We start from the raw sequence: 21,679 nt of genomic DNA on the forward strand, positions 1-21,679 counted from the left end.
CCAAAAAGTAATAAATCTGTGCAATCCTGGTGGTCCTTTCAAAGTTTCAGTCTTCCAGGATAAACATGAGTTCAGCTCTTGTAGTCCTTCACCCCAGGGTATCAGAATATTGGCCTACTGTACATATTTTTTATGTTCTATTGCAGGCTATGTTCAAAATGAGTTTTAATTAACAGTCAAAAAAACTCAGGATTCTCAAAGTTGTGTATTTACACATATACTGGACATTGAACTTGTTCTCTTGCTAATTTTAATACTGCCTAGTTTTTAAGTTGACTTTGAGCTTTCTAGAACATGTTATACTTTAGAATTATTTGAACATATTACATGAAAAAGTGTTTGGCCACAATATATAGTATGACTCCTGAGGGGAAGGACAAGACTATTGTTTAATTGATTTTCAAAAGTACCACTTGGAGATTTAGTAGGAGAAATAGATAGAAAAAGCATTTAATTCTTAGTTATGATGATGCTTTTAATGGAAATATTTACCCCACTAATAGTTACTAATGCCTAATATATGGAACCCACTCCAGTATTCTCGCCTGGGAAATTCCATGGAGAGAGGTGCCTAGTGGGCTACAGTCCATGGGGTCGCAAAATCGGACACTACAGAGCACCGCACACACACAGTCCTGAATTATTTTTTACCCAAAAGGAACTCTTTGGCTAAAACCTATGTTTCTATCACTTGAAAATTCATGCAATTATTTTAGGCTTCCCTTGTGACTCAAACAGTAAAGAACCTGCCTGCAATGCAGGAGACCTGCAGGGTTTGCTCCCTGGGTTGAGAAGATCCCCTGGAGAAGAGAATGGCTACCCAGTTCAATATTCTTGCCTAGGAAATCCTATGGACAGAGGAGTCTGGCGGGCTACAGTCCATGGAGTCGCAAAAAGTCAGACACAGCTGAGCAACTAACACACACTATATGCCAGGTACTATTCTAGACACCAGGGACACAAAGATAATCAGCAGAATTTTGCCTTCATGGAGCTATGCAGTATTAAAAATATTGAGAGAGAAATTTAAATATCGAGCATATTGTATATGCCCAAGATAAAGGGTGATGGCATCAATCCTGTCTTGTTTTTTGTTTTTTTTTTACTTTTTAGTAAAACATCCTTCTGAACATAGTCTGTAAGTAGAATCAAACCTTCAGCCCTTCTCTTCACCAAATGTCAATGTATGTATGGTCTTCTTGAAACCCCAGCAGAAATCTCACCAATTCAATGCCAGATGGCACAAAAACAAACCATTTATAGAAAGGATTACAAGTAGGCTATATACAAAAGTGCTGTCTCTGCATGAGTCCTAGTTTTTCAACTAAGTGCCAAGGATTTATGTGCTTAATTCCCATTAGAATTTATGGAAATTAACAGTGCATGGATGGAGGGAAAGAATCTTTAACTGGAAGGTGAAATCTTGAAGAGCCCCAAGATAAAAGCGCACATTTTACATATGTTGTTCATAAGGGTCTTTTAAAGTTAAATTTTAGAACTGTTTATGTTGTAAGTGGGGAAGCAGATTAAGCATGTGCTGACTTGGCTTAACAGAGGCTGAATGCATGATGCAGTGGAAAACATTTCCTGGGCTGGATATTTACAGACAAACTTTGGTTTTTTTCTTGACTCAAGAACTTACAAGCTTTGTTTGGGTGTAGAAGGGCCAATGAATGTGAAACTGTTTTATATAATGCTAATCAATAAATACACCTAGATCTGCACACAGTGTGTGTGCTGTGTGCTAAGTCCCTTCAGTAATGTCTGACTCATTGCTCCACCATGGACTGTAGCCAGTCAGGCTCCTCTGTCCATGGGATTCTCCTGTCAAGAAACTGGAGTGGGTTACCATGCCCTCCTCAGGGGGATCTTCCTTACCCAGGGATCGAACCTGCATCTCTTATGTCTCCTGCATTGGCAGGCAGTTTCTTTACCACTAGTGCCATCTGGGAACCCCCTTGCACACAGTATATATACCTGAACCAGTGAATAACTAATAAATAGAAAATTTTAGATTTTAAATGATGGAATTTTTGTTTTTAATTAACCAACAAGCTTTGTTATAAAAAGAAATGCAAGGGTCCATAGTTCCATTGGAAGAAACCTGATAGTAAAGACCTGGAAGCTTTAAAATACTTCTCATTGTTAAAGGATTTAATACAAGTAGAATAAAATGACAGCAGTCATGGTGCTATGTGCCACAATCCCATAGTGACCAGAGGAGACACTACACCAACTAAAACTGTCAGAAATTTCTACATTAAGAATTCTCAGATTCCTTAAAAAACTGGAAATAGAACTGCCATATGACCCAGCAATCCCACTGCTGGGCATACACACCAAGGAAACCAGAATTGAAAGAGACATGTGTACCTCAGTGTTCATCGCAACACTGTTTACAATAGCCAGGACACGGAAGCAACCTAGAGGTCCATCGGCAGATGAATGGATAAGAAGGCTGTGGTACATATACACAACGGAATATTACTCAGCCATTAAAAAGAATGCATTTGAATCAGTTCTAATGGGGTGGATGAAACTGGAGCCTATTATACAGAGTGAAGTAAATCAGAAAGAAAAACACCAATACAGTATACTAACGCATATATATAGAATTTAGAAAGATGGTAACAATGACCCTATATGCAAGACAGCAAAAGAGACACAGATGTAAAGAACAGTCTTTTGGACTCTATGGGAGAAGGCAATGGTGGGATGATTTGAGAGAATAGCATTGAAACATGTATATTATCATACGTGAAATAGATTGCCAGTCCAGGTTTGATGCATGAGACAGGGCGCTCAGGGCTGGTGCACTAGGATGACCCTGAGGGATGGGATGGGGAGGGAGGTGGGAGGGGGGTTCAGGATGGGGAACACGTGTACAACCATGGCTGATTCATGTCAATGTATGGCAGAAACCACTACAATATTGTAAAGTAATTAGCCTCCAATTAAAATAAATAAATAAATAAAGAGAATTCTCTTTTACCTGGACCATGTATGGATGTGAGAATTGGACTGTGAAGAAAGCTGAGCACCGAAAAACTGATGCTTTTGAACTGTGGTGTTGGAGAAGACTCTTGAGAGTCCCTTGGACTGCAAGGAGATGCAACCAGTCCATCCTAAAGGAGATCAGTCCTGGGTGTTCATTGGAAGAACTGATGCTGATGCTGAAACTCCAATACTTTGGTCACCTCATGCGAAGGGTTGACTCATTGGAAAAGACCCTGATGCTGGGAAGGATTGGGGGCAGGAGGAGAAGAGGACAACAGAGGATGAGATGGCTAGATGGCATCACCGACTGGATGGACATGAGTTTGAGTAAACTGCAGGAGTTTGTGATGGATAGGGAGGCCTGGTGTGCTGCGATTCATGGGGTCGCAAAGAGTCAGACACGACTGAGCGACTGAACTGAACTGAACTGAACTGAACTGAACATTGATGTGTATCTCTTACTTAAATTCCTTGCTCAAACAACCAGCAAGTACAATCATAGCTCTAATCTACAGTTTTAATTGGGATTAAGTGACATGAAATCCATAGTCAAAATATATTTCAAATATTAGAACTCTTGACATGGAACCATTTCCATCTCCACCTTTTAAGCCTGTTTACCGGCCCACTTCTATACATCACAGTGACATTCAAGGAGATTGTGAGTAACAGCTAATAGTAATGATTACAGAGTTTTTAGGTTTAAGACATCTGGTATTTTGAATCTCTATAAACAAATTTCACAGTTTTCATAATTTATGCAAGAAATATTATTCCTCATACCCCATGGAAATGATTAATGACCCATTAACAATAGCTGTCCCAGAGAAACAACTGCTAAAAATCACATACCAACTGCCAATACAGGATGCCATGATTCTAGATCAGATAAAGGAGAAAGGTAATCTCAACCAAATTATATACAGTGAAACTGTATACACCCACTCCCAGGTCATTACTACCTACTGAAAGTGAGCTACCATCCTGTTTCAAGTTGCTGGAAGCAATATTCTATGCACTCCTTGTTCCAGATGTTACAAACTCTATCCTCAGTTCTGGCCTTAGTTCAAGCTAAGAGGACTTACAGGGTGATTTAGCTTTTTTATTGTATTCAATTAATAAGATGAATCAGCACTACTGTATAGAAAAAACTCTCATATTCAATTCTAATTTATGCCTGGTAAAGGAGGGAAATTAATATCTTCTAAAAAGAAGACAATAAAGTGCAAGAAAAGATAACCCTGATTTTTAACTAAGAGTAATATCACCCATGTGAAGTCTTTTCTAAGTATGTAAATGGCCAGTTTCTGTTTCAACTCTTTTTCTGTCTATTCTACACATAATTATGAAAATCCATTTGCAAAACTGAGTAAAGAGTATTCATCATTTAAAATTTTCCTTTTATATTATCAAGTTTTCACTTCTGAATTGATAAATCAGATTTAAATTTGTTTTCAGGATACACCACCGTTATGACTGTTAAAAAGTTAGTGATTCTAAGTCTGAAGTCAGATAACAGCTAAGATATTTTGTCATATATTTGAGTACCAGATTAAGAGCTCAAAGCATAAATTTTTGCTCTTGGCTCATACTGCATGAGAGACATTGTTATTAAAAACCAGTTTGAAATTACTAAGAAGTAAGACAAATAAGGAATCATGTAAATGCTAGTGTAATATGGCTAAGAAGCAAACAAAATTTCCCCAAACCCCGAGTAAATCCTTGGCCAAGAAAAGTTTCTGCCCATAATACAAACAATTATCCCAGCCTTATTAAGTTAAGGAAACATAGAGTTCAGCTGCGCCTGTGTCACTGTTTGGTTTTGTTTTCTTTTTCTCTTCTTTTTCTTTTGTGTCCTCCTCACAGTGCCTCGCAGAGCACCCTTCATGCTGTTGCTGTTCAGTAACCAGTCGTGTTCGACTGTGACTCCATGGACCGCAGCACGCCAGGCTTCCCTGTCCTTCACTCTCTCCCAGAGTTTACTCAAACGGATGTCCAGTGAGATGGGGATGCCATCCAACTATCTCAATCCTCTGTAGCCCCCTTCTCTTCCACCCTCAATCTTTCCCAGCATCAGGGTCTTTTCCAATGAATCAGCTCTTTGCATCAGGTGACCAAAGTGTTTGAGATTCAGTTTCAGTATCAATCCTTCCAATATTCAGGGTTGATTTCCTTTAGGATTGACTGGTTTGATCTTGCTGTCCAAGTGACTCTCAAGAGTCTTCTCCAGCACCACAATTCAACATCCACAAGTCATAATCACCCATTCAACCAAAAGTATGGAATGCCCTCTATGTGCCAGATGTGGTCACCAGGGAAGAACAGGGCAAAACAAGATAATGTCTGAACTCTCATATACTGATGGAGACTGATGTTTACAGAAGGAATGAAGCAATGTTGTGCCAGGACTTATTCTTATGTCCTTTTTAATGTAAAATTAGGTAGATATCACACACTTTTACCAAATGTTAACCAAGTTAAAGAAGTAAACATGTTTATGAAGTATGGGAATTTTGGTTTTGTCTTTGTTTTATAAAATTATTACTCTGTATAGAGAAAATTAAAAGGTGTAAAAGATTAGGAGAAATGAAAGTGAAAGGGCTAGCCAGAAAATCATAATGCAGGACTGGAGGGTTAATTTCAGAAGCTCTTAAATTAGAGTCTAAGGTAACATTCTTTATTTTCAGCCATGCTTTAATGATGCCCATTTATCAAAAAGCTAAACACCACAAAAGCTTAAATAACAATAATCTGCTCATACCTATCATATAACTGGTGCTTATAATAATGGCCTTAATGCACTGTATCATTGAGGTAACCTCTGAGTAATCAAAGAAAAGAATGCCTTAGACTTCTTGAGTTTTTTAAATTATATTGCATTTTTATTCTGTGAAAATTTATAATCCATATAAGATATGTGTGACTCTTCATTAACCTGAATATTAAATTACACTTCCCAATTCTTAATTATTTTATGAGCACTCGCTTTGCTCTCCTACCTTCCTCCAACACACACACACACACACGCACCACACTTACTCTCATGCTATACCCACATAGGTCACTTTTCTTTTTTACATGGTTGAAAGTAACTACATTAAAAAAATAAAAAAGACAAAGAAGGAGACAATTTAAAATATTTTAATAGACCAAGGACCTTTGATCAAATCTTTAAAGTTTTACCAGACATGGTAGGGAAACTTGCATTTTCTTTCATTCACAGGATTACATTTAAATAATGTGTAGTAGAAGAAGAGTTTTAAAGACTTCCAGAAGAAAAAGGCATGCTATGCTTATTTAAATAACATTCTGTTCACAAAACATCAAGAGAATTCATTAAAACCTTTATCACTAACAGTACTGTCATTAATAGCAAAATAGTTTCTGAGTCTGACCTTATAAAGCGCTAAACCTGTGCCCCTCATTTATTAATTCTTTTCAATCTGACTTACTTTTCTGAAACTGCTCTCTCCAAGGTTGCTAATGATTTCCTTACCACCAGATCCAATAATATCTTCTAACCCCTCATCCTTTTAAAACCTCCTAGATATAATATATACTGATGACCACTCCCTCCTTGGAATTCTTTTCTCCCTCAGGGTCTGTGACACTGGTGCTTCTTCCTTTCATTTTCTTCTAGCTCTGGTTCTTCCATGTTCCTTCTTGTTTCCTAACGTAGGCATTCTTTTTGTTTTTTAGTTTGTCCAGAAAGAGAAGAATGGGCCTGTTTGTTTACTTATTTAACCTCAACTTTATCTATCAATGGGCTTCCCTGGTGGCTCAGACAAAAAGAATCTGCCTGCAATGCAGAGACCCAGGTTCAATCCCTGGTTTGGGAAGATACCCTGGAGAAGGAAATGGCAGCCCACTCCAGTGTTCTTATCTGGAGAATCCCAAGGACAGAGGAGCCTGGCACACAGGGTCACAAAGAATTGGACATGACTGACCAACACTTTCACTTTATCTCTCAAGAGTCTCTCTTGGCACTGTTATCCAACAGTTAACCTACTTCCACCATCACCTACCTATAAGTGCTTCCTGAATCTGTGGTCTTCACTTCCAACTGCATGTATGACATCAGCTTTTAAATGTTCCACCAGCATTTCACATTCAATCTGTCTAAAATTAACTCCTTATCTTCCTTACCAAACCAGGCCCATCTTTTTTTTTTTTTTTTTTAAATTTTTTTATTAGTTGGAGGCTAATTGCTTCACAACATTTCAGTGGGTTTTGTCATACATTGATATGAATCAGCCATAGATTTACACCTATTCCCCATCCCGATCCCCCCTCCCATCTCCCTCTCCACCCGATTCCTCTGGGTCTTCCCAGTGCACCAGGCCGGAGCACTTGTCTCATGCATCCCACCTGGGCTGGTGATCTGTTTCACCATAGATAGTATACATGCTGTTCTTTTGAAACATCCCACCCTCACCTTCTCCCACAGAGTTCAAAAGTCTGTTCTGTATTTCTGTGTCTCTTTTTCTGTTTTGCATATAGGGTTATCGTTACCATCTTTCTAAATTCCATATATATGTGTTAGTATGCTGTAATGTTCTTTATCTTTCTGGCTTACTTCACTCTGTATAAGGGGCTCCAGTTTCATCCATCTCATTAGGACTGGTTCAAATGAATTCTTTTTGACGGCTGAGTAAAATTCCATGGTGTATATGTACCACAGCTTCCTTATCCATTCATCTGCTGATGGGCATCTAGGTTGCTTCCATGTCCTAGCTGTTGTAAACAGTGCTGCGATGAACATTGGGGTGCACGTGTCTCTTTCAGATCTGGTTTCCTCAGTGTGTATGCCCAGAAGTGGGATTGCTGGGTCATATGGCAGTTCTATTTCCAGTTTTTTAAGGAATCTCCACACTGTTTTCCATAGTGGCTGTACTAGTTTGCATTCCCACCAACAGTGTAAGAGGGTTCCCTTTTCTCCACAGCCTCTCCAGCATTTATTGCTTGTAGACTTTTGGATAGCAGCCATCCTGACTGGTGTGTAATGGTACCTCATTGTGGTTTTGATTTGCATTTCTCTAATAATGAGTGATGTTGAGCACCTTTTCATGTGTTTGTTAGCCATCTGTATGTCTTCTTTGGAGAAATGTCTGTTTAGTTCTCTGGCCCATTTTTTGATTGGGTCATTTATTTTTCTGGAATTGAGCTGCAGGAGTTGCTTGTATATTTTTGAGATTAATCCTTTGTCTGTTTCTTCATTTGCTATTATTTTCTCCCAATCTGAGGGCTGTCTTTTCACCTTACTTATAGTTTCTTTTGTAGTGCAAAAGCTTTTAAGTTTCATTAGATCCCATTTGTTTAGTTTTGCTTTTATTTCCAATATTCTGGGAGGTGGGTCATAGAGGATCTTGCTGTGATTTATGTCGGAGGCAGGCCCATCTTTTTTAACTTTTGCTCCCCCACATTAGGGCTTCCCTGATGTTTCAGTAAGTAAAGAAACTGCCCGAAATTCAGGAGACCCAGGTTTGATCCCTGGGTCAGGAAGATTACCTGGAGAAAGGAATGGCAACCCAGTCCAGTATTCTTGCCTGGAGAATTCCATGGACAGAGGAGCCTAGTGGACTACAGCAGTCCATGGGGTTGCTGAGTCAGACAGGACTAAGCCACTAACACTTCCACTTTCACTTTCCCCCTAGTTAACGGCATCTCTTACCTCTCAGTTACCCAAGCTCCAAACCTTAGACTCAATTCTTATTCCTCAATTTCCTTTGCTTACCTGTCTAATCATACCTCCTCTTACCCCGGATCTATCCCTTTGTTTCTGTTCATTCTACCTCTTCTACTTTTAACCAGTTCAGGCTTCCCCTATACTGATGCGACTGCTGCACACCAATCCCATCTCTTAATTTTTCACTTCATGCAAGATCTAGCATAGTGATTTCTACAGAGTAACCTCAACAAATGTTTGTTAAATGAATTAAATAAAGGAAAAAGTTTTCAGAGAGCATGAAATTGTGAACAATAAAGATCAGAAAAGGTAAACTGCTAAGTTTTAAAAGCCTGGATATTAAATTGGGAAGAAAGGTCTTAGAGATGCTAACTTTAAAATTCTAAATATATTAACACTTGGTGGCCTGTTTTGTGACAGAGTAAAGAGAAAAATCTGACAAATGAATTTCTTTTATCATTTTGGAAAGAAACATGACATAGTCTTAATCCTTTAAATTTCCTTTAAATTCTAAAGAAATTTCACTGAGGTATTCACAATTATGGTTATTCAAAATTCCAGAGGTATGATTTTTAAAACCTTAGTGGCAATCTTTTAGGTATAGTATATTCTTTCGTAATTTTGTTCGTCAAGCAGAATTCCCAAAGCCCTAACTTTCAGTAACTTAGATGTCAGTATGAAAAAGGTCTTTTTTTTTTGGCCACAGATTAGGAGGTGAAAACCATTTTTAAAATATAAATGCATACTCTCCCTTTCTGTTGGTCACTTGTTCTAGGTTAGTGAATTTTTTAAAATAATCTATTAAAAAATGTTTCTGTACAAAAATCCCTGGTGAGAGTCATTCTTATCAAGATAATTTCCAGAAATTTTATGGAAGCTTCTTTTTCATATATAGCTTTTTAGTAACATTTGGGACTATCAAATATACACATTTTTAAATGTTTAGTGACAGCTTTAAAATGGAGAGATAGTGCTTTAAACGAATGACTGCAAAATCTTTAGAAATGTATCTGAGCCTATCATTCTCTGCATTTGGGAAGGATTGTTTACTTCCTGACACACATTTTCACATAATGCATAGAATGAAAATCCTGCATTTGTCTATCATGAGATTGTGCATTTGGCAAAAATCTGAAATGTCTGATAAAAGAAGATAATTGCTACTTGAAATAGAAATTATATATATTTATTATAAGAACCAAATTAAACAGATTGCATCAGTCTTCCTAATCCATTGATCAATATAGTAAATATCATATGCCAAGAGCTTGAAAATTTCTACATTTCTTCAAACTTTTAGAGTCCTTCAAATGCAGGGTATATAGTATTTTGCTGTTTGCTTTGTCTCTTTACTCTTAAACTGACAATCAATTTTTCTAAGTTTGGTGATATAAGGAATCAAAAAGAAATTAGCTACCAACAAATAATGTTATGATCTGAACAACTGAAGTGATAATTTTCTATCTGAGAATTTGTAGATGATATAAAACTTTTGACTATTACTGTATTAAACATACTTTTAAAAAAAAACCCTGTTGGTGGAAGATGCAGACTTCAATGTTTTCTCCAGTGGAGTTAATGAACTAAATGGAAAATATCTCATTAATTTCTTAAACCCCCTTGTGAGGCAAGAAAATGACATTCTCATCTAACAGCTGGAAAAACCAAACTAGTAGATGTAACTGCACTCAACTGCAAAGGAAAATAGTAGCTTTAATATACCCTGAGTTGTGGATATGAAAGAATACTGCATACGTGTAACCCCTCCCTTATTTTTAAGGAATCAATACCTGCTTCTTGAAATTTAAGGAAAGTTAAACTCTTGGAACTTGGCCATATACCTTTTTGCAGAGTAAATTATTGTCTCAAAGGCAGGCTGTGCAGTCACCCTTTAAATTTACTTTTAAGTTTTTCCCTAATCCATACAACCTAAGATTGGGCATATCATGGATTTTCAGCAAACTTACTTGTCACTTATCCTATAGATTTTTTAAAACTGTAAAAATTCAGGAAATAATAACTCTTTGCAAAGTACATTGGGACAGTAATTGGGAAGTAACAAATAACAAATTGAATTGATTTGTAGTTCCACAGAAATGAATTTGACATTTCACTTACAAGTTGCAAACCAATGTATAGTTTTAAACACTTCTGAATTTCCTTGTTTTGTGAAAAAGTAGAATGTTTCACTAGAATGGAAATGCCCTCAAGTTATTTCCAGTACTGCTGTAGAATTGATTTTTCTAGTTTAAGAGAATGCCAGAGTTAGGTCATACACACACACACACACACACACATATACATACATATATATATTAATAATTGTCTATTTCTCTTAACTGAGTTTAAGACATGGCAAAACAAATCAGGAAAATATAACTTTGTTTCAGTATTACCAACATAGGGCTTTGTGTAATGACTGTGACATCATGACAGTGAAGTATTCATTTTTAAGCTTTAAACCAGAGAAAGCTTTACCTTGGTATGTCCAATAGAAATACAATATGCAAATTAGCCCATATTATCTGTATGCTGATTGGCTTGAGTTCCCCCGAATGTCACAATCTCACCACCCAGCAATGAGGTATTTTACTGCTGTCTGGAGATCAAATTATTGCTGTACGGAAGATCTTTATTTTTTCTGTTTCATTAACAGATTATTATAAAGCAATGAGCATGCAGGAGGAGAAGCAGATCTTTTACCTTGGGAATTAATGAAAGCATTTCTGATCATTTTTTTGGAGATGGGGAATTGTTTAAAATCTTGTACCACCCGCACAAATTCTTCTGAAATGGTAAAATAAGGAAATGAACGATTCCAGAGACATCCTTAAGCACCCAGGTGTCAGGCTATGTGCTGTCTTGTGATATCATCGGACCTTTTGAACGGGTGTAAGTTTCATGAATCGTTATATTACTAGTATTTCTCTTCCGTAAAAACAAAGGGGAGAAGGAAACTCATATACACACAACTGCTTTAACATTACCAATCTATTGGTCAGTCGTACTTGCAAGAAAATAAAAGGAAGGCTGTTGTTTGGTGGGGTGGAATGCGAGGAATGGTCATTTAAAATTTGTGTAAGCCTGATTCTACGGTCATTTTCGTCAAGGTAGCATGGACATAAATCATTTTGCAGTTTTCCTCTGAACTTGGCTTCTCCCTACTTACCGCGCATCTGCGTGCACTGGAGAACAGATGACTAACAAAGAACGGGCTACCCTAACCTGGTTTCCCTTCTTCCCCATTGACAAGAATTTTCCTGACTGAGCTTTTTTTCTTTTTTAAAAATTTCTTTTCTTTCTTCTTTCTTCTTTCCTCCTCCACCCCTTCTCTCCCCTCCCCACCCCCACCAGCCCCAGCCCCACCCCCACCCCCCCAGCTAACCTGCAAATGCAGTCAGCTGGAGAAATCTTTAAAGAAGAAAGCTAAAAGAAGCTGCCAATGCTTTGGACCACCCTAAAAGAGCATGGGAAAAAATTGTTTGGGGAAAGCGGGGTTTCAGGAAGCTGAGGGCTGGGCAGGCACCCCCAGCACCGGGATGCGCTGCCCTAAGCGAAGAGGGTGGGACTGAGGTCCTGAACTAGCCTTTCCAAATCCCCACGTCCAATGCAGGGAGGGAAAAGTTCAGAAGCAGCCACAGGGGACAAAAGCCCATTTTTACCAGTTCAACAGGACAGGACATTCAATAAACCCAGCCCGCTCTGGAAACGGGTCGGGGCTCCAGTTGGCTCCACAGAGGCAGAAGTAGCCCCTGCCGCCGCCCTCGCCACGGCTGCCGCCGCCGCCGCGGCCCCTGCGTTACTGGGGGAGACGGTGCCGCTGCGACAGGGGAGGACGCGGCTGGAGCTCAAGGAGGCTCCATCGCGCAGGCGCCGCCGAGCCCTGCCTGGATGCTCAGTCAAGGCACTAAGGCAAAAAAAAAAATCAGCAATTTATAGAAAGAAGAAGCTATAGTCTGTCGGGATATCCAACGCCAACAGGTAGGAGGATATACTCTCGGTTAAGTTTGGGGGGAGGGGGCGCACAGGGCTGATGAAACTGCAGGTTCACCGGGAAGGAGCCCTCCTTGAGTTTTTTTGTGTGTGGGTTTTGTGTGTGTGTGTGTTTTTACAATAAACTGCATAATGGAAGTACATTCAGACAATGCATCTTCAGTAGGGCTTATTGAGAGCTCCATTTCTGGAAAGCGTTGCAAGACTGAGGAATATCGGACTGCGAATCACCGGGAACAGTTCCCTTGCAGCACAGAAGCAACCTCTCTCCCCATCTTCGCGTATGTAATGCATGTCTCTCTCCCCCTCCCCCTCCTCCACCCCCCCATTATAAATCCAGGGGTGGCGGATTTCAGGTTTCATAATGTTGCATGATGCGATCGGTATTTACCCGGGGATGTACCGGTGAGGAAATTAAAATCATCCAACGCAGTTTTGCCTGGGCTTCTATCAGCATATTCCAGGCAAGTGAGAAGTGGCAAAGGAAACATGCTTTGTGGGAATAACAGAGGAAACCGATTTCCCTGGTGGGGTTCCCAAACACCTAGGAGACAATGTGCATTTTGTTTTAAAATGAAGCTACTTGCGATTTGCAACGAAGATTGTCAGTGAAAATGGTAAAAGCTTAATTGCCCAAGAAATACAGGTTCATGTTAAATTCATTTGAAACCAGGCAAGCCAAGGTTTACAAATGAAAGTGCATTATTCCTCTGGGTGTTTCCCTGACGAGTATTTACATTAACTATTTCTAATAATCATGTGGGTTTAAAAGAGAAAAGATTTGCCAGAAATGGGGGATGGGAAGGGAAGGGAAAGACAAAAGATTAAATCAAATCAAATCCTGGGACAAGTTCCTATTAATTTAGAAGTCTAATGTTGAAATTATGCTTTAAGATGAATCAACAAATATTCTTCTTATAATATGCAGCATAAAAGTGGCTCTAGAGTTAAAAGATATATTTTGCAAGGGTTCATTGGATCCATATCAGCAGAGAAGCTGCCGGGAAAACACTGACAGATACTAACAGACCTCAAATAAATGTGGGTAGTCTCCTGTCTCCTATTAGCGATCTTGTAGATTCCATTGCAACACCAGTGATTAATTCCTAGACTGGCATATTTTATGCTTGGGGAACATTTTATTCCTTCTAGGTGCCCAATCAAATGTATGTTCTTTTAAATAGGGACATTTTAAAATTCATCTAGCTCAGAAAACTAAACAAGTCAATTCTCTGAAATCTCAAGCACAAATACTAAAGCAAATAATATTATTCAAAATTAAAACTTTATTTGCTTCCCCATAAATGAACAGCTGTATATTAGCACTGCCTGACATCATTGCTTGTTAACTTAAAAACTGATAGCTTGTTGTTTTTTTTTCCCAGATATTCTGATGGCAAATCAAGTGAAAGAAAAGAGGAAGCATGACTGCAGATCGGATCCGTTCTCTTTGTGGATTACATTTTCAGTAAAATGTATGGATCTATCTTTTCCTTGTTCTTATATCTAGATCATGAGACTTGACTGAGGCTGTATCTTTATCCTCCATCCATCTATGGCGAACTATAGCCATGCAGCTGACAACATTTTGCAAAATCTCTCTCCTCTAACAGCCTTTCTGAAACTGACTTCCTTGGGTTTCATAATAGGAGTCAGCGTGGTGGGCAACCTTCTGATCTCCATTTTGCTCGTGAAAGATAAGACCTTGCATAGAGCACCTTACTACTTCCTGTTGGATCTTTGCTGTTCAGATATCCTCAGATCTGCAATTTGTTTCCCATTTGTATTCAACTCTGTCAAAAATGGCTCTACTTGGACTTATGGGACTCTGACTTGCAAAGTGATTGCCTTTCTGGGGGTTTTGTCCTGTTTTCACACTGCTTTCATGCTCTTCTGTATCAGTGTCACCAGATACTTAGCTATCGCCCATCATCGCTTCTATACAAAGAGGCTGACCTTTTGGACGTGTCTGGCTGTGATCTGCATGGTGTGGACTCTGTCTGTGGCCATGGCATTCCCCCCAGTTTTAGATGTGGGCACTTACTCATTCATTAGGGAAGAAGATCAATGTACCTTCCAACACCGCTCCTTCAGGGCTAATGATTCCTTAGGATTTATGCTGCTCCTTGCCCTCATCCTCCTAGCTACACAGCTTGTCTACCTCAAGCTGATATTTTTTGTCCACGACCGAAGGAAAATGAAGCCAGTCCAGTTTGTAGCAGCAGTCAGCCAGAACTGGACTTTTCATGGTCCTGGAGCCAGTGGCCAGGCAGCTGCCAATTGGCTAGCAGGATTTGGAAGGGGTCCCACACCACCCACCTTGCTGGGCATCAGGCAAAATGCAAACACCACGAGCAGAAGAAGGCTATTGGTCTTAGACGAATTCAAAATGGAGAAAAGAATCAGCAGAATGTTCTATATAATGACTTTTCTCTTCTTAACCTTGTGGGGCCCCTACCTGGTGGCCTGTTATTGGAGAGTTTTTGCAAGAGGGCCTGTAGTACCAGGGGGATTTCTAACAGCTGCTGTCTGGATGAGTTTTGCCCAAGCAGGAATCAATCCTTTTGTCTGCATTTTCTCCAACAGGGAGCTGAGGCGCTGTTTCAGCACAACCCTTCTTTACTGCAGAAAATCCAGGTTACCAAGGGAACCTTACTGTGTTATATGAAGGAGCATCTGTAAATCTTTAGCCTTGTGAAACACTAACCTTCTCTGCTAAGCAATTGTGGCCTGTAGCCATTTCTTGAGAAGAAAATCAAGAATGGGATCAGCAGTTATAAGGATTTGGGCAACATTCTGCAGTCTTTGCAATAGTTCACCTATAATCCTATTTTAAATCTCAGAGTGATCCTGCTGACTGCCGGCGAAGGTTTGTAATTAAGAAAGGACTGAACCACTGCCCTAAGTTTCTTTATGTGGTTGAAAACTAGATAATGAAAGTAGCAGGTGCTAAGTATCAGTGCTAAATGCTGTGTATATGACTACTTATGAAAAAACATCAAAAAAAACCCAATTAGCATTGGACATCTTAATAAATTAAGTTGACATGAGGTAAATGTGTTGATAAAAAACTAATTTTAGAAGTTTGAAGACTTTAAAACATTTCATACTATTATTGTTTTGCAAGGACTAAAATATTTGGGGACTTAAAGTACTGTAATTCACTAAAGACATGCCATGAATTAATTGGATTATCACTTTTAAAAAATCGCCTTGTAAGTTTTGGGGAGCATTCCAAAGCAGTATATTGGTTCCAATTATAGTTTACTTTTTTGTATTAATACATTACTATTTCTAAATACCGCTTTCCTTATCTACTAGTGAAATTGCTAGCATCGAACTGTATTATGTGGTTTTTGTTGATTTGGTATAAAGTTTTTTCTATTTCATCTATATTTTATGAATACTAGATCTTGGTCTGGGAGGCAACATTAATGGTACCAACCAGTCACAATTGAACAGTTCTAATAATGCAGAATAAACACATGTTGCCTTAAAGGGTTATCTAGTATCTTTCATCTTGTTCAGTATTGGAGCAAACTGGAGTCAAGGGAAACTGAATCAGTAACTGGTCATGGTCATGCATCTGGAAGTGCATGGACGATCATTTAACACTCTTATTCCTTTTTCCTCACATGATTTGAAAATTAAGGTGCACATCACTGGCATAATGAAATTTTCTTCTGAGGTGTGCTACCCATTCTAGTGTGTTCTAAGAAGCAGGCAGTTGATGTGTGTTTATATTTTAAGTCGGCTGTTAAGGGGAGATCACAGCCTTAGTATGACATCTTGCACAATTTGTGAAGCATTTATCCTACCGAAGGCACAGTCTTGTTTATACTTTCTGCACATTCAGTGTATTGGTCGTTTAAATTATTTCAGTTTTAACTTGTGAAAGCTTATAATATAATTTCTGGTATTTTAGAAATACATTAGAGTCTGTGAGTCTCATTCTTTAAGATACAGATGTGTGAATTTCAATATAAAGTTGCATTTGCCAAAATTTACTTGTGTAGCCTGTTACTTTTCTTGAAATAAATTTTACATTTTTGGCACTTAATTTTTCTTACCAGGGAGGCAAGCACAAAATAGCAAGACTAACTTTATTATAGTTTTGTTTTTTTAATTTTTGTAGCTACTTTATATTGTGGAACTGGAAATGCATGAATGAAAAGGAGTATAAAGCTGACAAATAATAATGTCTGCAAAAGCATTATTTGGTAGCTTATCATACTTATTTATTCTTACAAGCCAGAATATTTAAAGATGTAAACCTGCTTAGCTGGTTGGTTCAGAATTTTAATATAGACATCACATTTTAATTTGGGCCATGGTGGAAATCTTGGATTCTAAATATATAACTTGTAAAAAGAATGGTTTATAATTACATTATGACAAAAACAGAAAAGTTGTTATTGCTTTTGTTTGTTTGGGGTTTTTTGGTTTTTTTGTTTTTTGGTTTTTTTTTGGTACCTGAAAAATAAGATTAGGAATCGAGTGGAACAGAATTATTTATTGCTACAGTGTTTCTGTAAAGAACATCAATATAAATATAAGTAAGGAAAAATAAATCATTGAAATATCTCAATGATATATGCAGTTTAGCTCATATAAGGATGACTCAAGCCATGATTTAATAAGCACTTTGTTTGAACTCATTTTTACTTTATATTGGACCTGAGACAAAATTTAATATACAACAGTGAATTGAATCTAGCAATAAAGACCCCTTTTTAGTACTAAAATTATCATCTAAAATACAATAAAGGAAATGTTATTGAAAGATATTCTGATAACATTATGTTTCTAGTTCAAAAAGTTTACAGTGGAGACATAATTACCACAAGTATATTTATAAAGAACTTTGCTGAGAGGTTCAAATATCACCAGCAATCAGGAGAAAACTCAGCAATGATTTTGAGGCCAGAGAGACCAGGTTTTCTGAACACTGACCTCTATTATATGAGAAAAAATTCTGAGGCATGGATTAAGAATAGGGAACTGGGGAGTCAACAACAACAACCAAGTGGGGTTGCCTGATTTTACCTAGCTTTCTGGAATAACACATTCCAACAGCTTAGGTAAGTGATCAGCCCCAGTGATTAGTGAATAATACTGAACTGTAGTCACCCTCATTTAAGCTTACTCTTGACTAGCTTGGTATTTCAGGTCAAGGGGCAAGCAGTGGGTGAGATACATCCCCAGTTAATCATATTATTTATAAGTCAATGAGTAATGGTAGCAATCATATAAAATAAAAGTCTGCTTCAGTGTCTTAATGACCAAATCACATTATCTATTTTGGTACTCATTCCAATATTCAATATTTTGAAACAGTTGCAACTAATTCAATTTGGAAATATTACTAATCTTCAACCCATAGAAATATATCCCCACTGGGGAGTTCAACTTCCTTGTGAGAAAAACCTATTATCAATAATAATGTGTCCCTCTAGGACTAATTATATCTGAGTTGAACAGGCTTTAAATTGTTTTCCTTAACAGTGGTGATGTGTTTGCATGGATGTGTCTACACATCTCATCTGGTTCCCTTTTGCACACAGTGGGTTTATTTGTGAGATACCCAGCTGGAGCTAGGCTTTCAGTTTATAACTGTGAAATCCTATGTAAATATTAACTGAGGCAGAAGGAGGTGAGTAACTTGTTCAGTTTCTCATAGTGGCTCCATTTAAATAATACAAAATTAATCACAGTAATATGTAGTAGCAACAAGTTACAGGTGTTACAATAGTAAATGTTTCTAAGATGGACTTGGTAATAATAACTGTAAATGGACTGTTTTCCATTTTTCCTTCAGTGCCTTATCACCTGTCTTTTCCAGTATTCCCTGGGGTCTTTTATAGGTCAACTCCCTCAACTCAGAGGGAAACCTCCCTATTCTGCTCACATTTCATGTGTATGAATCACTGTGCTGTGTTTTGGAACCCTGAGTTTCCAGTTATTAGTGCTATATACAAAGTAATAGCAAACCCTGAGTGTTAAAAGTTCTCCCATGTCCTGACTCTCCACTTCCACTTAAGAGACATTGCAATTCCTTCAAGAGATAGGGAGGTGGTGTTCTTCCCTACTTGCAACTTCCTGCAACTTAGCATGAGAATGCCTGGGTAAAGTGCAGTCAAAAGTAAGCACTAAAATGCCAACTCCCAAGGTGCTCAAACAAAGTTAGGAATAACCTGTGAAACAGGTTACATGTCTTTCATTATGAAGGCATGCTACTCCTTCAATGTTTTTCTTATTCCTTACTGTAGATACAACAAAACTCCCTACCTCACCCCCATCAGCTGAAAAGTTTATTTGGCCTCCATAATTTACTTCTATTGCAAATACAATGAAATGTACAATTAGAGACATATCTTTTTCAGCTACGTCAGTTAATAGTGAGTTGTGTTGCAATGGGAATTACTGTAGGAGAGCTGCAAACAGAACCAAAACCCTTCCTTTCTGCATATTCACATTAGATATATTTACTTTGTTCTGTTCTTTATTCCACATATAGCATAAACTATATTGTTATTAAAGCAGAACAAAAACTCTAGCTTATGTTAACTATATGAAAAAGGAAATTAATAAGATGACAAATGGCAGTGTTTCAAATACTGGCTAAACACAAGGTGAACGGTTCCCAGAATTATGGGTTATTTAAGATTCTAAAATCGTGTGAGTTTATTTTTCTATGCAAAAATGAATCACTTTCATGTTTGTTAATATTCTCTTTTAAATGCTTTTAATGGAAATTGCAGGGTCTACTAAAAAAATTGTCTGTTGCTGACTTTTTTTTCTGTTGTTCTTGATTCTGAGCATGCTAGTGTTCTATGACTTTCCTAATTTTCTCACAAGCTTTTTTTTTAATACCATATTAAAATGATGGAATTGCTTAATTTTGAGGCACAATTTCAAAATTAGTCTATATGTGGTGCAAACTAAGATAGCATTTGGAAATGGCTGGATTATTTTTTATCATCAGTCAAAGCAGTCATAAAAGCTAAAGGGCTATTGAGAACTGGGGTGATGGAGAAAAGATTTTTGCCATTTACTCATTTTGCCATTTACTGCATTGTAACAAGCAGTATATAAAAAATATATTTAAACCAAGAGGCTTTAACTTTATAAAAGGATTACATAAACAAGATCTTGTTTTTAAAAATAGAGAAACAATTTTTCTGTCATCTCATTTTGCTAAGGGGATGATGTCCATTACTGCTCAAAAAGCTATTAAAGCCAGTTTTCCTCCCACCAAATTAGGCAGTTAATACAGGGGCTGGAGCCCTTAAGGCCCCAGAGGAAAGTAAAGAGTGTGTTTCCCTCTGAGTGAATGTGAAAAAAAAGGCCTTAAAGGAGTCACAAGTGGTTTGGGGCTTGAAATTATTCACACCTGGCATCCTTTCTGGTACCTCATCATCCTCAGAAAGACATAGAGTCTTGGCTTAGAGGCAGAAAACAGTTCTTTTTTTTAATCTGTATGTTTGGAAACTTATAGATTCTTGATACAAGTACTAAAATTGACATTGTAATGCATGTCCTGAATTACTGGGTTTTGAACAGACAATAAAATATCATTTAACTTATATGGATGTTCAAGATCATGTGAATAATGATCATTGGGAAGTAAATCATTTACTATATCAAGGGAAAAAGTTATTATATTATTTTAAAAACTTTAAAGCTGAACTGATAATGAGTTTCAACTAGCTAAAGGTAACTGGTTGTTTCTGTTCATAGCTTTAAGAAAGAAAAAATTGAACTAGATGAAAGAGAAGTTCATTTTTTCTCCTCTATCCAAAACGATGTTGAATTGAGAGATTTCATTTTCTTCAGGGAAAAAAGGAAATTTTTGATCATTTTTAGTAAGCATTTTTACTTAAATATAATTCAATTCAGCAATCATTTATTGTGTGCCTATTGCATTTATGATCTTGGGCAACTTACTTAACCTTTCTATGTCTCCTCAAGGGAAAAGGGATACTAGAACATACATCCTGGGGTTATTGAAAGGATTCAACGAGGGCATCCTTATGAAGGCCTTAGAAGGAAGTCTGGCATCTTAAGTAAATTTTAATTTTTACTGATTCTCTCATAGTTCACCATCTAGCAGCAGAGAACAAATTATGAGACAATGTGATAAGTGTTGTAAGAGAGATATGTGAGATAAGTGTAAGAGAAACACAGACAAGCAATTAACTCTGTGAAGATGGGAGAAGGAAGGTGAGATAGAAGAGGTAGAAGCTGAGCTCAATCTTGAAGGATAATTTTAAGTTTATCTACTTGACAAAGTTAGGAAAGCCATTTCAGAGAAAGGAAATAATAAAATGAGCAAACTGTAGATCAACATAAGGATCCACTATTAATCAGAAAAGTTTAATGTGGTGTGGCTGAGCCTTTGGTGCCTGGAAGAGGAAGACCACGATGGCAAGGAGATTAAAAAGCATAAGATCTGGAAGTTCAAGTTCTTATTCTATATCCCTTACTATCTCTATGATCTTGAAAACAGTTTATTAAACTCTTTGAGTCTCAATTTGCTTACCTGTAAATGGAATAAGTAGCAGCAATCACGATATTTTTGAAGATTGCATTTTAAGGATCAAAAGTGAGATGATAATGATAACTATTATTAAGTACTTTGTGCTGAAGACAGTTTTAAACACTTTTCATATATGGATTCACTTGATTATCACAATAAGCAGACGCTGTTATAATCCATACTTTACAAATGAAGAAACTGAAGCACAGAGAGCTTAAGTAACTTGCATAAAGTCGTGACAGGAAAAAAACGGGTGTAAAGTATTGAGAACAGTGTGCAGCCAAGACTGACCATTCAGTAAATACTGGCTATTATTATTGTTGTTGCTATTGCTATTGTTCATTTTAACAAAATAACTGTAAAAGGTTAAAGATTAATGGGAGCTGAAGTAACTGAGCAGAAACAGAGTTCCAGCCCTCAGACTTCACCTCCACTTTGCTATTCTCCCTCCTGTTCCACTAAGG

The 21,679-nt window shown here is 37.6% G+C and overlaps 1 protein-coding gene across 3 annotated transcripts; it reads left to right on the top strand.

The window, feature by feature from the left end:
- The first annotated feature begins 12,458 nt into the window (after positions 1-12,458).
- GPR85 (G protein-coupled receptor 85) lies at positions 12,459-17,266 on the top strand. 3 transcript variants are annotated; one of them, XM_043872614.1, is made up of 3 exons: positions 12,496-12,664; positions 12,840-12,957; positions 14,062-17,266. In XM_043872614.1, the coding sequence occupies exon 3, from the start codon at positions 14,232-14,234 to the stop codon at positions 15,342-15,344; it is 1,113 nt and encodes a 370-aa protein (XP_043728549.1). In that variant the 5' UTR covers positions 12,496-12,664; positions 12,840-12,957; positions 14,062-14,231; the 3' UTR covers positions 15,345-17,266. The 3 variants fall into 3 exon arrangements, with proteins under 3 accessions (XP_043728551.1, XP_043728549.1, XP_043728550.1); XM_043872615.1 differs by having other exon boundaries at positions 12,843-12,957; XM_043872616.1 differs by lacking the exon at positions 12,840-12,957 and having other exon boundaries at positions 12,459-12,664.
- Positions 17,267-21,679: the final 4,413 nt, after the last annotated feature.

Source organism: Cervus elaphus, chromosome 18 (assembly GCF_910594005.1).
Source record: "Cervus elaphus chromosome 18, mCerEla1.1, whole genome shotgun sequence".
NCBI classification, from domain to species: Eukaryota; Metazoa; Chordata; class Mammalia; order Artiodactyla; family Cervidae; genus Cervus; species Cervus elaphus.